General features: G+C 41.6%; 1 protein-coding gene across 3 annotated transcripts in view; it reads right to left on the bottom strand.

Moving 5' to 3' along the window:
* The window catches only part of LOC133559435 (centrosomal protein of 170 kDa-like), a 101319-nt gene that overhangs the window by 9842 nt on the left and 76477 nt on the right, over window positions 1-15000 (bottom strand). Inside the window, exons 13-18 of one of the 3 annotated variants that reach the window (XM_061911187.1) lie at window positions 13297-13414; window positions 11691-13211; window positions 11521-11604; window positions 6295-6571; window positions 5982-6213; window positions 18-185 (exon numbers count right to left, since the gene is read on the bottom strand). In XM_061911187.1, coding sequence (XP_061767171.1) covers window positions 18-185; window positions 5982-6213; window positions 6295-6571; window positions 11521-11604; window positions 11691-13211; window positions 13297-13414 — 2400 coding nt within the window. The remainder of the gene's footprint in view (window positions 1-17; window positions 186-5981; window positions 6214-6294; window positions 6572-11520; window positions 11605-11690; window positions 13212-13296; window positions 13415-15000) is intronic. The other 2 variants (XM_061911189.1, XM_061911188.1) reach the window with 2 other exon arrangements.

The raw sequence follows: 15000 nt of genomic DNA, 5'->3' as shown, positions 1-15000 counted from the left end.
TGGGCGTGGCCTCTCACATCCTCTCGGTTCCAGGTGCGTCTCCTCAGAGCTCGGGAATCATGGCCATCTGGGGGGCGGGGGCGCAGCTCGGTCGGCTTGCCGTTGATCTCCGGCATGTTCGTGGTGGAGATGATGGGAGGAGCTTTTCTGAATTTAAGGCTCTCGTCAAACACCCGGTCCACCAACTGAGAACATTAGGAAGATGTTAGGAAAGACATTAACTTAAGGGATGATTTCTACAGTATGAATGAAAGCAAAAGAACCAGCACATTAAAGTGATTTTAATGTTCGCTATCTTAAGAAATGTGAAATAGCCCTTACATTTTAACATATCTTGTCAATGGACAATATGTGGTAAACTTGGATATAATTTAGAGAAGTCAGTGTAGAGCTTGTTAAACAGTATATATTTACTATCCACCGAAAAAGAGTCAACACATAGCCTTTGTGTAAATATTTGACAAAACAAGTGAGTACACCGAACAGTTAACAGGTCCTAATTATGCTCTTTTGCATCTTTTAGAGCATGGGTGTCAAACTCCGGCCGTGTAATTTCACTTGGCCCTTGAGGCAATATCAAATTAACATTAGAGCTGGCCCGCCGCTGTAACACCGCATTCACCGCTAATACTCTTAGTTGCCAACCCTCCCAATTTTCCCGAGAGACTCCCGAAGTTCAGTGCCCCTCCCGAATTTCATCCTGGACAACAATATTTGGGGTGGGCTTTAAAGGCACTGCCTTTGGCGTTCTCTATAACCTGTCTCCACGTCCGCTTTTCCTCCATACAAACAGCGTGCCGGCCCAGTCACATAATATATGCGGCTTATACACACACACAAGTGAATGCAAGCATACTTGGTCAACAGCCATACAGGTCACACTGAGGGTGGCCGTATAAACAACTAACACTGTTACAAATATGCGCCACACTGTGAACCTGCACCAAACAAGAATGACACATTTCGGGAGAACATCCGCACTGTAACACAACATAAACACAACAGAAAAAATACCCAGAACGCCTTGGAGCACTAACTCTTCCGGGACGCTACAATATACACCCCCCGCTATCTCTAAAACCCGTCCACCTCAACCCCATCGCCGAAAAGAGGCATTCAATTTTTGTTTAAATTTTATTTGATTCTTAATTATTATTATTATTTGAAACTCAATTTTGCATGTCACTATAAAGTTATATAAGCCTTGTTTGTTCAATATTCAATGCAAAACTTGTTTGGGTCCCTATTAAAAGTTAATTTGTTCAACCTCGGCCCGCGGCTTTGTAGGGTTTGAAATTTTGGCCCACTCTGTATTTGAGTTTGACACCCCTGTTTTAGAGTATGCTACGTAGGTGCTAACTTGGGTTCAGAAAATGAGAAGTACTTGTCCACTCCATCACTTTCAGCTTCCTCAGCAAGGCACTTGCCATTTTGGCAGTGTGCTTCAAATCAGTGGCGGGCCGTGCGTTTCATACCTCGGCCTTCCTTCAGTGATGTGCTACTTAGTCCGACTTCAATAAATACCTCTCAAAATACCATAATTGATGTCACCACGTGACCAAAGCTGGAGAAACACACTTGCACACTACTGCCCATTGAATCACCTCAACAGTGCACAAAATTCATTATTTTTCGGCACATTTAAAAATCAACAAAAACACATTAGCAATTAAAACACATTTTACGTTGTACAGTCCAAATTCAAATAATTGTAAAAAAAACAACAACTATAAAACGTGAAAAAATAAAGAAATACAATATTTGAACTCACAATTTGTAGCTCGTATTTGGATGATTCAAGTGGAAGTGGGCGTCAAACAGCTTAGCTAGATTCCAGGGTTGGCCGACGTCGTCTCACAAGATCTAGTTTCTCTTTAAATATCCTTCTTGAAATGGCCTTGAAAATATTTATCTACCACCTAATATATTGTTTGCTCTCCTTCTTTGTGGGTTAAAAAGTGAGCCCCTGTGATTTTTTTGCTAGCAGAGTTTGGCTCCGGTGCCACTTCCTGCTTTCGCAAATCACAACTTGTGATTAAATACTCACCTGGGAGTGACAAGTGAGTATCCAATCAGAGTCATGCTACCTAGATAGACTAATGTCAACAACTCGTGATCTGATTAGTTATCGCAACTGACTATCAATTGAATGTCCTCCATTCGTATACACTGCACAGCCGCCGCTAATGTTGATTCAGAAGGCCTCCAGCAGAATTCATACGGTGCTGGCAACAAGCTAGCTGAATTTTGATTGGAAATAAGCGCTGAAGTAAAAACAAGCCACACTGGAGCCTTATATGACAATAAGAAAATATGATGACTATTTTTATACATTTACAGAAAGTAAATTAAAAATAAAATGTACTTTTATTAATTATGTTAGACCAAAAGAGAAAGCCTTGCTGTTCCTGATGGCACACCACTGCTTGAACTCCTCGTCATGTTGAAAACAATTTCTTGAGGCAGGGGCTCATGCTCTGCTTCACAAAGGCACAGTACGTGTTGGATTTCAAATTTACCCCCTAGTACATGTTGGATTTCAAGTTTACCCCCAATGAACTGCAGCATCCCCGTGTCAGCAGCACTTGTGCACGCTAGAGACAATTATCTTGCCATTTTTTAGCTATTTAGACACAAAATAATGTGTGATGATTCATTTTCAGTGCATAATAAATACACTGCTGTACACTGACTACTCTAAAGTACAGTGGTACCTCAATTTACGACCTTAATTGGTTCTTGAACAGGGTTCGTAAATGGAAAACTTAATAATAATAAGAAACAATGTAAATATAAATAAGCAGTTCTAGCCTCGACAAAAGTCCATATTTTAGTAAAGGTGTGTATACTTTGAACACAATGTAAACTGCTGTGCAGTACTGAATATCAAAAACATAACAAGGGGGTGATGAATCAACTATCAGTTTAATAACAAGCTAAAACAACAACAATGGCAAGCTGAACTGTACTGTATGTGCTGCTCTCCCAACTTGCGTGCACACACAAAGAAGTCCTTTTGGTGCCCTCACACACAATCAAAAATCACAAGCATCCTTAACTGTAACAACCATAATGGTACAATAATAAACATTTAAAAAGTAAAATCCACTTAGAGTACATTAATGTCGGCGAAGCAGCAGCTCACAAGATAAGAGAAAGACGCAGACAAATGGGGAGGTGGAAGAGGTAAGGGGGAGGGGGCCGTGTGTGTGTTCTTGGAAGAAGCTCAACTGAACGACAGGTATAGTCTTAAATGAGTCAGCTTTGGCATATTTTTCCAGGAAAGTCAAATCTAATCACAATTAAAAACTTGCTGTGGTACAAAGCCGGCTTTTAAACACAATATCTTCAACTGCTTGTATTTGGTCACATGACTTCTTCCCGGAAGTAAAAAATAGTGGTGGTCAAACAAGCTAAGATAGCTCTTGAACAGCAAGCAGCGCACAAACTGAGTACAAAAAAGGCTTTGAATCTTCCTGCAAAAAGCAGATATGAAAAAAATTATCAAACTATGCAACAAAATCGATCCCTATACTTTGTCAAAAAAAGATTTGTCTCGTGATACATAAGGATTATACGTCGGTCGTGTTCCCAGACATAACCAACTATTGTGCTCCAGGCACCATTCTACAGGACAAAACAGAGGGAACTTTGGAAAAGCATGGAGGTCTACAACTTCTTCGTGTGTGGCTGGGTCAAAGAAATTGGTATCAAGACTCTGCCGGATATATACCGTATTTCCTTGAATTACTGCAGGGCATACGGCAGGGGTCGGGAACCTTTTTGGCTGAGAGAGCCATTTAAGCCAAATATTTTAAAATGTATTTCCGTGAGAGCCATATAATATTTGTGTAACTCTGAATACAACTAAATGTCTGCATTTTTAAGTAAGACCAACATTTATAGAATATAATATGTCACAAACTCGCATGGCAGCAGTAGTAGCGACCCCAAGATGCAGGAACCAGGAGAGCAAAGGGCAGGTAAGATGCTTTTTAATGTCATCAACAGAGGAGAATGAAGCTGTCTTGCATGTACAGTTCTAAACAATAGTCAATCTTCGAACCCTGAGGAGCGTGCAGGACAAGAATAAATATAAACATGCTGATTGGCAGCCGGTGAGGACTGGCTGCCAATCAACTGCAGGTGAGGGGAAGAAAACACAGCGCTCAGCAGGACAAGCAGGAAATGGAAACAAAATAAGAGCACTGATGGGAAGTAAATACAAAAAAAAGAAGCACAAACATAAATGAAGTGACAGATCTTCACATAATAAGTCCCCATTCTTTTTAACAACATTTTTATTCGGAAGCTCACCGATGATAAATAAAATGCTTCTTACCAATAATGCGACTTTTTGAACAGGTACGGTAGAAAACAGGTGGATGGATTAAAATGTATGAGAATGTTTTAAATTTTGAACGTTATTTTAAACACTGTGATTACCAGCGGAATTATTCATTACTTATCATGTTAAGCAATGTCAGCTAATATTTATCTGAGAGCCAGATTCAGTCATCAAAAGAGCCACATCTGGCTCGAGAGCCATAGGTTCACTACCCCTAACATATAGTATGCGCCTGCCTTGAATTACTGCCGGGTCAAACTCGCTTCCCAAAATAATTAGCGCATGCTTAGTATTACCGCCCGGTCAAACTCGTGACGTCACGAGTGAAACTTCTGCTGTCATCATTTTCAAAATGGAGGAGGCTGATTTCAATACCGGTAATTTAAAATCGCATAAAGGGAAGAAGATTAAGAGCTATTCAGTAGGATTTAAGGTCCAAACTTACATCACACTCAAATTTTTTCTGCATACCTTTGGTAAGTGCCGGAGTGAGAAGACGTTTTAAAATAATTAGCGCATGCTTACTTTTACCGCATGCCTTTGGTAAGCGCAGGAGTAAGAAGAGGTTTTAAATTATTTAGCGCCCCGGCGGCCATTCAATGTATCGTTTCTGTTCAAGTGAGGTTGCATTTCATGATTTAAATTTGTGTATACTGACATGTTTGTTGCTGTTGCACACGCCGTTTAGGAGTCGCGTGTTTTTCCCGTCTTTATCAAAATATAACTATAGATGTCAACATTGTGTATGTGCTGAAAGCTTAATTTATGATTTGTTGACTTTAGTAGCTTAACTCTTTTAGATTTTGGCTCACATTTTGTTGAGTTGGTGTTTTTCAAACACATTTGTTTAAGAAATACAAATAATATCACTATATAACTTAAATGGGAAATAAACGTTAATAAAAGTAAATCAAACAAACCTTTATTGAAGTGATCACTGCAAACTTGTGCATATCCTACTCTTTCACCCTTCTTGATTACCTCTCGAGGAACCCTGAAGAAACATTTATTTATTTTGCCGACTTGAATGATGAGCTGGCGACTTGTTCAGGGTGAACTACCGCCCGAAAGCAGCTGAGATAGGCTCCAGCCCCCCCCCGCGACCCCGAAAGGGACAAGCGGTAGAAAATGAATGGATGGACTTGAATGATTCGTACAGCCGAAACCAACACAAGCATAGGACTTTTTTTTTTTTAAATAAGCTAAACGCGCCTAGTAGTCATTGAAAACAGAGCAAGTTTGACTACTACGCGTATTCAATGGGCGGGACAAGTGAACCAGAGGTGACGTCAGTAAAATCTAAGCAATACGAGCAAGCGGAAGATGACTACCAGTGGGACACAAAATGAATGAATAAAACAGCCGTACACAGACATACCTCGCACTCGAAAAGTTACTGAACTGAAAAGTTCGCAAATAGAGTGGTTCGGAAATTGAGGTTCCACTCTATATCCAAGTTCACTTTCCATATTGTTGTTCACTTGACAAGCAATTATAAATACATTTGCTTGTTGAAATATGAGGGTTGCGCTCATGTTTGTGAGATACTGTACAATATGAAATGTGATAAGATGAAATGTAATGAATGGAGCATAGCACACCAATAAAATTTAGAGTAAGAAAAATGGGGCACCTTTCTCATGCTCGCCTGTAAGTCCGGCTGGGTGGGGCGGCCTGGGCCTACCTCTTCGCGCGTGTCGATGGCCGAGCCCGGCGTAGTGGCGGCAGTGCTGACGGTGGTGCTGGGCGCCGTGTCCGACGAGCTGACCGAGTCGATCTTGCCGGCCACGTCGTGGATCTCGCGGGCCAAGGTGGCCAGGTCCTTGGCCAGGTCCTGGCTGATCCTACGCACACATGGGAATAACCTGTTAACCCCCAGACAGGGTTCTTTAGAACATCATAGAACACATGCAGCCAGCCATCTTTTGTGAAGAAGAGATCAATACCTGGCTATCTCCTCGCTGTGTGCTGTCCAGTCACGGATGTACTCGTCCTGTTCTTTCATGCGGTGTTTGAGCACCACGCCGCCCACGCCCGGCAGCGCGCCAGTTCCCTGGCTTGCAGTGCTGCTGGTGGGTTTTGACCCGCGGGCTGGGACTGGGTGATGCGGCCGCGTGTGGGGGCGTCCTCCCTGCTTGGAAGAGATGCGGCTGGAGCTGAACTCTTCCTCCGAGGTGGAGGCGTACTCTGGCGGCACGCGTCTCCACCTGTTGCTGCTGGACACTGTGAAGGCAGAAGACGTGTGAGTTGTTTTATTGCATGGCAGCATGTGTTATTAATGAAGTTAATAAATGAGCCCGTGTTATCGAGCAACTCCTTAAAATTGTAAAAATGTTAACAAAAATTAAATGACGTTTTGAAATGGATTGCTTGGTAGGCAAAGCGTTAAAACTTCAAATTAACAGAGCAAATAGCATCTAGCAGCAGCAGAAACACCAAAAACACAACACTCCCGTCACCAACATCGCCACTGCCTGCGAAAGGCGTCTTGAATGCAAAACACCCCAGGAGGAGTCATGTGTTATTTAAATTCCAATGTTGAGGTTCAGCGTGCAGGTATATTAGGATAGGATAAGATAGACTTTATGTATCCCATAATGAGGAAATTATGTGGTTGCAGTAGATCAGGGGTTCTTAACCTTCTGACCTTAGGCCCAACACTTCCACGACAGAAGGGGTCCTACTCAAATATTAACAATGAGTTAGTAGTAGGGCTGGGCGAAATATCGAATATATCACGGGTTTGTCTCTGTGCAATATAGAAAATGACTATATCGTGATATTCGAGTATACGTTCTCACGCAGTTGCTTTTAGCTGCGGGCATTATAGTACTGGCTTTTTTCACTTTTTCTTGTCTCTCCTTCTCACAGAGACATAAAACAAGTGCACCTTCTTACATATGTCACATACTGTTGCGTCATACGCCGTAGCTGAGCAGAGAGGTAGCAGCATGGGTAACATTAGCTGTGATGCTAGCAGAGTGGTGCGAGTGGTAATACGAGCGAAAGAAGGTGCAATCTGGTAACAAATGAATGAATAATTAATTCCTAAGAAAAACAGCACGAGGTCCATCGTCTGGCGGTGGTTTGGCTTCAAGCGGGAACATGTTTTAAAAGTATGCGGCAAAAGCGCTGTTACAAAAAGTAGCATAACTGCTAATATGTAGCATCATTTGAAGTCACCCGCTAGAGAATGAAGAGTGTTTGAAACTCTGCATGTCAACATTTCCGTTCAGTGCCACACCCATAAAAATGCCGAAGCAACCATGTCCACATCAACACCATATAAAAAAAATAGTCAACAACAGAAGGAGATAACGTCCACAGTAAACTACCACATAGCGAAGCAGATACACTATTTCATTTCCTATTATGCAGCTGATTATTATTTGACACTTATTGAAATATCTTGCGTGACATCATGCACACAAGTGCAATTTATTTGTTTTAAACTATTGTAGTGGCGTTCTGTACAAAAAGTGCACTTTAATTTAGTGTGGTTTTGATATGTCATCTTAGTGACATCATGCACAAAAGTGCACTAATAGCTTGTTTTAAAATGTCCCTGACAATATTGCAATTTCTGTTTTGAAATGACATGAATATTTGTGTCACTTCTTAATAACTGTTTAATAAATACAGTTTGGGTAAATTAACTTAATTTTGGTTTCCCTCTCTGCATGAAAGTTTAAAATTAGCATATAGTAATGCAGTATGAACAAGAATGTTTTAATGTAGACACATAGAATCATCATACTGCTGTGATAATATGCATCAAGTGTTAACTCAAGGCTAATATATATGGTGTATCGTGACATGGCTTAAAAATATCAAGATATTAATAAAAGGCCATATCGCCCAGTCCTAGTTAGTATTCTTAGTTTTGATTTTACTCGTATTCAATAATTATATCAAACTTACTTACAGTGTAAAAAATTGTCAAAAGATATAAAAACATGTATCATTTCTCTAATACATAAACCTTACACTTAAGTCAGGCTGACTAGAAAATTAAGTATTAACCGAATATTCTGCATAAGAACGGACTCGAATAACTGATGAAAAATACATTTACGTACGATTATGTTGTGGTACGATAAATAAACTAAATCACAAATAAAAATACAGCTTCTCCGTTTTAGTCACAATTTTTGCACTTAAGAAACCTCTCCATTGCTTAAAATCTCCTGACTTTTCGTCTTTGTTTGATATTGTCATTACTGCCACAAGTGGCGGAAAAGTCCATTACAAATCATTACCTATGCAGCTCATATGGACCACAGCTGAGAAACATATATTTTTGGCAGCCCTCTAGGAGGTGCTCACGACTCAACAATGCGCCCAGGCCCTATGGTTAAGAAACACTGCATTAAGTAGGTTATTGTCACATTTCTACTCAACGGATTTTAGGGGGAAATCACCACAACATGATGCCAGAGTTGGGTCACAATTTTAAATCTTCATGTAGACGCTTTATTAGGCACTCAACACACAATCAAATAAGGTCCAAAATGTTTAATTCTTAAAAGGGTACCTATGATGATCTGAGTTTAATTTTAAAACACTTATATGCTGTCTAGATATTAGGCTTTGGTGTAAACATTGTGTAAATGTTGCTCCTCATTCACTTTTTATATTCATAACCCACTTTTTGAGTCCGTCTGCCAGAAGTTAAATTCTGGAAGCGTTCCAACGATTGCAAATTCCCCACCCTCTCAAAGTATCATCTTTTAAAAATGTACACAGTTTAAATACATATATCGAAGTTGTCAACGCTTTTTTTCCCCATACACGGTTGTAAATAAACTTTATAAACATTATATAAATTCACCCGGTCACACCATTAGGTACACCTGCAGACTTGCTGATCGATTGTGACTCTGCATAAAAAAAAATCTGATTTTAGCAGCATTTATGTCGCTGTATGTTGCATGTCAGTGTCATTATGGACATCCAGTCATCCATCCATCCATTTTCTACCGCTTGTTCATGTTATGATTAAATGAAAATATTACTCTATCCTACATTTTTGTGTTTCCTCACAGCCAGAACCAGCGTGGGAGAGCTCCTTTTTTCTTAATTCGAAATACTTCCTTGTGGTCTACAAAACATGTAATGGCAATGCTTTGGTCATTATTTTGCATAGATTAAGTTTTACGAACCATCTTAAAGCCGTTTTATGACTGTCTCGTTAGAATGTGCCGTTTTTGTTAGCTTGAGGACTTATTGTGCTTAACTGGAAGGCTGCAGCGCCTGTACTTATATATTATTCATTTCCTTAAAATGAATAAAAATTAGGCTGACATTAAATGGTTGTTCTGTAATTTCAAGAACTATGAGGAGCTTTCTTAAAATATGTAAAGGAGGATCTACTGTTTGGCCCCGATTGAGACATGGTTTAATTGTGGATGACTGATAAGCCTTTTGTTTGCTTTTGTGTTTTGATGCACCATTTCGGGGCCATTTGGACGTGCAATTGTCTGTGGCTTTATATGAATAATTGCCTGTACTTATTTGACTGATTTATTTTGGGGGTTGGGGACAAAAGAACATTTGATTTGTATTGGATTGTATTTCTGTTAACTGTGTATTAAAAATGTTAATAAACAAATGTTTAAAAAAAATATATATTGTTTTGAGAGCGGTCCTCCTCCCCTTCTACTGTGTCTTCTCTGCGTCATCCATGTTGCAGTTTTTAGTGCATCCATACCGAGTGTACGGACAGATATAAGTTAGAATACGCTACTATACACTACAATGGAGAAGGATTTTAGGATGTATGTACAAGCCAGTCTGCACCACAGCAAGAGGATACGGAAAAATAAGGAACTTTTTGACTACAACTTTGGAATACAACTGAATAAAAATGCTGCGATGAGGCAGCGACTTGTCCAGGGTGCACCCCGCCTTCCGCCCGAATGTAGCTGAGATATGCGACCCCAACAGGAATTAGCGGTAGAATATGGATGGATGGATGAATAAAAATGGCAGACTCGCAGAAAGCTCTTCGAGTAAAACTCTACCACATATGGAGAAATTCGCTAAGGTAAAACAAGTCATCTGAAGTCTCAAATTACAAACAGTTCATTGGAACAAGTTTGGAATAAGGCAAGATTTTGGTAAAATGGCCAAACCTTCATGGTTTCCAATTTGTGGGACTAATTGGGATCTCAAATAAACAAAACCAGGTATGAAAAGCTGGTTTTGCATAATATGGCCCTTTTAATGCCCAAAATTTAGACCGTCTCAGCGGGGTGGCTGTGATGTCACAATGTAGCCTGCTAAAACACGCAAATAGAGGCATCCAAAACTGCGTGCAAGCTCACGCCAAAATCCAAGAACCTTAATGATTTGATGCTTTGGCATTGTTAAACACGATTCGCCAACATTGTAACAACATTTATTAGCTAAAAAAGAACACAATCATAGGTCCCCTTTAATTTACAAAAATATTTGTAAATTATTGGATTAGTAAGAGCTTGGATTTGTAAAATACTGCATAAACCCTGGAATTTTAAATGTAATTTGATTGTGCAGGTGGCCCTAATGTGGTGGTCACTGAGGCTATAAATTAGACGTCCTCAAAAAAATCAGTTTCACATTCAAATCATAATTTTTATCCATTTTGATTCTAATTCGATTAATCGTTTTTGAGAATAGACTTTAGAGTTTTTGCAAATATTTTTTTGAGGAATCAATTTTTGGATTAAAAATATTAAACAACCGACATTGATATTGTTATTAACTTTTGAGTTTCCTGTTTTTTAATATTTTATTGTATTTGTATATCTTTTCAATTGCTCTGCAAATTTCTATCCCAAGTATTGTAAATATGTGACTGGGTGGGAGTTTCTCTATTTTCTTTTATTAGATTAGCATTCTGTGATTTTTGTAAATAAAATGTTAAAACACTTTACTTAAAAGACGTTTTATAGGCCAACATTGCTCGTATAAATTGTGCGTCAGAGGAGGTTTTGTAATCCGTAACCTGTTTTGAAAAAGATTTATAAAAATATACCAAATAATATATCACGAAAATCGTGTTGAATCGGGAATCAATTCTGAATGGAATCGTCACCCCAAGAACTGAATGAAATCGATTCAGTTCAAATTCAAATTTCTGCCCTGCTGATATGACCCAGGTCTGACATGCATGCACATTGCACACACACCCCTACGGAGGTTCTGGATTGCCGGTACGGTACCAAGAAGTTCTTCATCTGTTTCAGCCCCGCCAGGCTCTGGTTGAGAGCTCTCTGGACGATGAGAACCAGCGTGAACATTGTCACAACAAAATGAAAATGTACAACATCAAAGAGACGAGAATGTAGCATTTACTCACCTGTAGGAGAGCAGTATCCAGTCGTAGTGGTTTTAGTTCTGGCTTCGTTGAGTTTGGACACACTGTTGGCCCTCATCCTGGGCGTCAGCTTGTTCTCTGTGGATGTGGACGAGCGTAAACCCAAACGCAGAGCCGTCTCGGACGAGGGGCGTGGCGAGGCGGCGGAGCTCCGAGACACCGTGCACTCGGAGTCGCTGCGAGCCGAGATGGAGCCCAGGCGGTTCCGACGCGGCTGAGCCAGCATGTCCAGGCGAGACAATCCCCCCCGGCCAGACGGCGGTCTGGAAGTGGAGCTGGTGGTGGACACCTCGGATGCTATAGACACTCGGTCCGCATCGGCCAGGTCTGTATCAGAGGTGTCCCCCAGGCGAGCTCTGCGGAGAAGGTAGGCTCTGGTGGGCCGCGGCTTGGGGAGCGCGGCCTGTTTGCTCTGTGAGGTCGTCGTAGTGGCCTGAAGATTACGGCTAGATTTGGAGCTTGTGGCGGTCTTTGCAGCTCTGCTATCATATCTATACGCTGATCCAGAGTATGTCTCCTGGTCTGATGAGAGGATGTCCGAAATGGGGAAAGAGGAAGTCTGGTCGTCATCTGTGAGATCCACGGAAGGCTGGCGTGCTCTGGAAGACGACGGCTGAACCGAGCGGCGCGTTTCAGTCCGACTTGTTGCCTCCGTGGTTCTGCTTTTCGTCTTCCGCTCCAAGCGGTCACGTGCGCTGGCAGACACGCTGGATTTGGACGCCGTGCTCATGTTGCTTTTCTCCCGATGCATGCTACTCAAGGACCGCCGTTTCTGCATTCCGCCCGCCTTCCCTTCGGTCTCCCCGGCCATGTGGCTGGCCGTGCTGGCCGTGTCCACGTCAGACTCCGGGGAGATGGAGTCGGCCCGAGGCGGGTAGCCGTATCCTGAGACCTGACTGCTGACGCTGCTGGTTTTGGACGCTTTCTGGTCTAGCTTGTTTTCGTCTCTTAGCTTGGCTTCCAGGAACGCCATGACGGCTTCTGTGTCCTTCAGAAGCGTGGCTGTGTCCATGCTGCCCACAGAGTCGCTGCGTTCGCGCGTCCCTGCGCTGCCCCTGTTAATGCGCGGGATGAGCTCCGGAGCGACATTGCCGCTGGGCTTCTCGACGGTGAAGCTGCCTTGGCGCACGAGAGGTTTCCCGGACTTCTCTCCTCCCTCTCCTTCCCCTTCTTCCTTCCTTTTCTCTGACCTCTTCCTGCGCTCAGCGCTGCTGGAGTTCCGCTGATGAGTCTTGCAGGGAGAGGCGTTGGCGCTCGATTTGTGTTTGCTGGTCGTGTCACCGTTCTCCATTGGTGGGGGTGGGGATTCCCCGTCTCCCTTGTGCTGTTTCTCCTGGGGTTCCGTGTCCTGCTTTTCTCCAATCTCAGACCTCAGCGGTGCTGCTTTGACGGCACTGGTCTTAGTGCGTGGGTCATCCACGGGGAGAGGCGGGAGGGTCCGACGCTTGCGCTCGGTCAGACTTGAGGAGGATTGGCTTGTGCTGGACACCAAGGCATCAGCTCCTGTCCAAAGATTTGTTGGAAAAATTTAATTGTGACACCAACTACTTTGGCACTTTGTAACATATGTGGTCAGGTGACTGGATACCTCTTTCTTTGTCCACAAAGGCAGCTGTCTCAGCCCCAGAGCCTTCTGGGTCGGTCCTGGTGTGAGTGGCGGCTAAGCTCGCCCACTGGGAGACCCAGTTTGAGTCGGCGGGAGGAGCCTGAGGCCAGGGGACACAAGACAGGGACATTGACGTGAGATAACAGCAAATATCGCAGAGCAGATGGTGAATGGCGTTCATGTATAATGTAGAACATAAATGAAGGATCGAGATATCACCCTAAATGAGGATAAAACAGAACAGGGCGTTCTTTTGTCAAGCACCCTGTCTCCTCCAGGGTGCAATAAAGGAAACTAGCAGTGGATTGTGAGTCTAAACTCTTCATAAAAAATACATCTAAATAGCAGAAAAAGCTTGTCAAAAATGCCACTGATGCTCACAGACATTGTCCTCTTTTTTTCAATGCAACCGCCTGGAGGGTCTCTCGTCACGTTAGCAGGATCTAGGTCACTCTCTGGGAGGGTAAGTCTACTCCCATGGACTGGGGAGGCGAAGAAAGGGGAGTCTTCCAGTCATTCTTTAAAAACTCTTCTTATTTGCGCAGAACATACAGTACATAAGGATATTGTATGCTTTTATTTTTATCACGTTTTAACTGTGTTTATTAAATTGAATATTTATATGTTGAATGTTCTGTGCTTATTGTATTTATAAAAAAAAAATATCTTCCAGCTTTCTGTCTTTGTTTTTTGCACAGTTTGTATGCATTTTGAACTGTCTTTTATTAATAGAAAGTTATGTACTTATCATGATTTTGATTATCAACAAGCGGTAAAAAATGGATGGATTTTTAATATTTTACCTTTTTGTTTTGTGCAATTGTGTTATATGAATAAATAAACTTTGACATTTCTTAAAGGGGTTATAATATATTTTTACATTTAAAACCCTTCCTAATGCTCTATAAAACATGAAATGGTGGTTCTTTGGTCAAAACATTGCATAGATTGTGGTTTACAGAAAATTTTCAAACCACTTTTTGACTGTTTTTTCAGGATCCGCTGTTTTGTGGGTGGTCTTATTTACCTGCCTCCACAAAGACTGTGTCTTCTTCCCGTCATCCATGCTGTAGTTTTTACAGCTTCCATATGGAGTCTAGTACGGTACTGACAGATATAATATTGCGTTCCATTTACCTCGAGAAGTTGGAAGTTGGAGCTTGGAATGACGGCACAGCAGAGTTTTGAGGTCAAGATATCCACATGCGCGAAAGCTAATCTTGCTGTTTCCTTGTCTGAATATAAACAACTTATGGGAAAATATGCAGTCTTTTGAAAAACCTTCAAGCACGGTGGTTGAAGAGGAAACACGGACGCTATTGCTACACTAAATGAATGTAGTTTACACGACAGTGACGTTACCATATAAAAACGTACAACAATACATTTTATATTGCTAATTTACTGTGACAAAAACTAATCAGAAGTGCTAATAACTGGTATTATATAAGCTGACATAATTGTTTACATCCAGGACAGCCATCTTTTAAAAAAACTCAGGGGTAGTGAGAATGCTCCAACTTTACAAGTCGAATATCCTTCCTCGAGGGGCGTTCCACTTGAAATTTCGACGAGGAACTCAAAAATTCCGAACTATACGCTACTTTGTTTTAGAAATTGCAACAGTAGAGGATGCATGTGCATGTACGAGCCAGTCTGCCCCACAACAAAAAGTTCAGAAATAGA

The sequence above is a fragment of the Nerophis ophidion genome, linkage group LG09 (genome assembly GCF_033978795.1).
Source record: "Nerophis ophidion isolate RoL-2023_Sa linkage group LG09, RoL_Noph_v1.0, whole genome shotgun sequence".
NCBI classification, from domain to species: Eukaryota; Metazoa; Chordata; class Actinopteri; order Syngnathiformes; family Syngnathidae; genus Nerophis; species Nerophis ophidion.
Note: the sequence above shows the minus strand (reverse complement) of the source record. Positions and strands in the feature narration are given on the sequence as shown.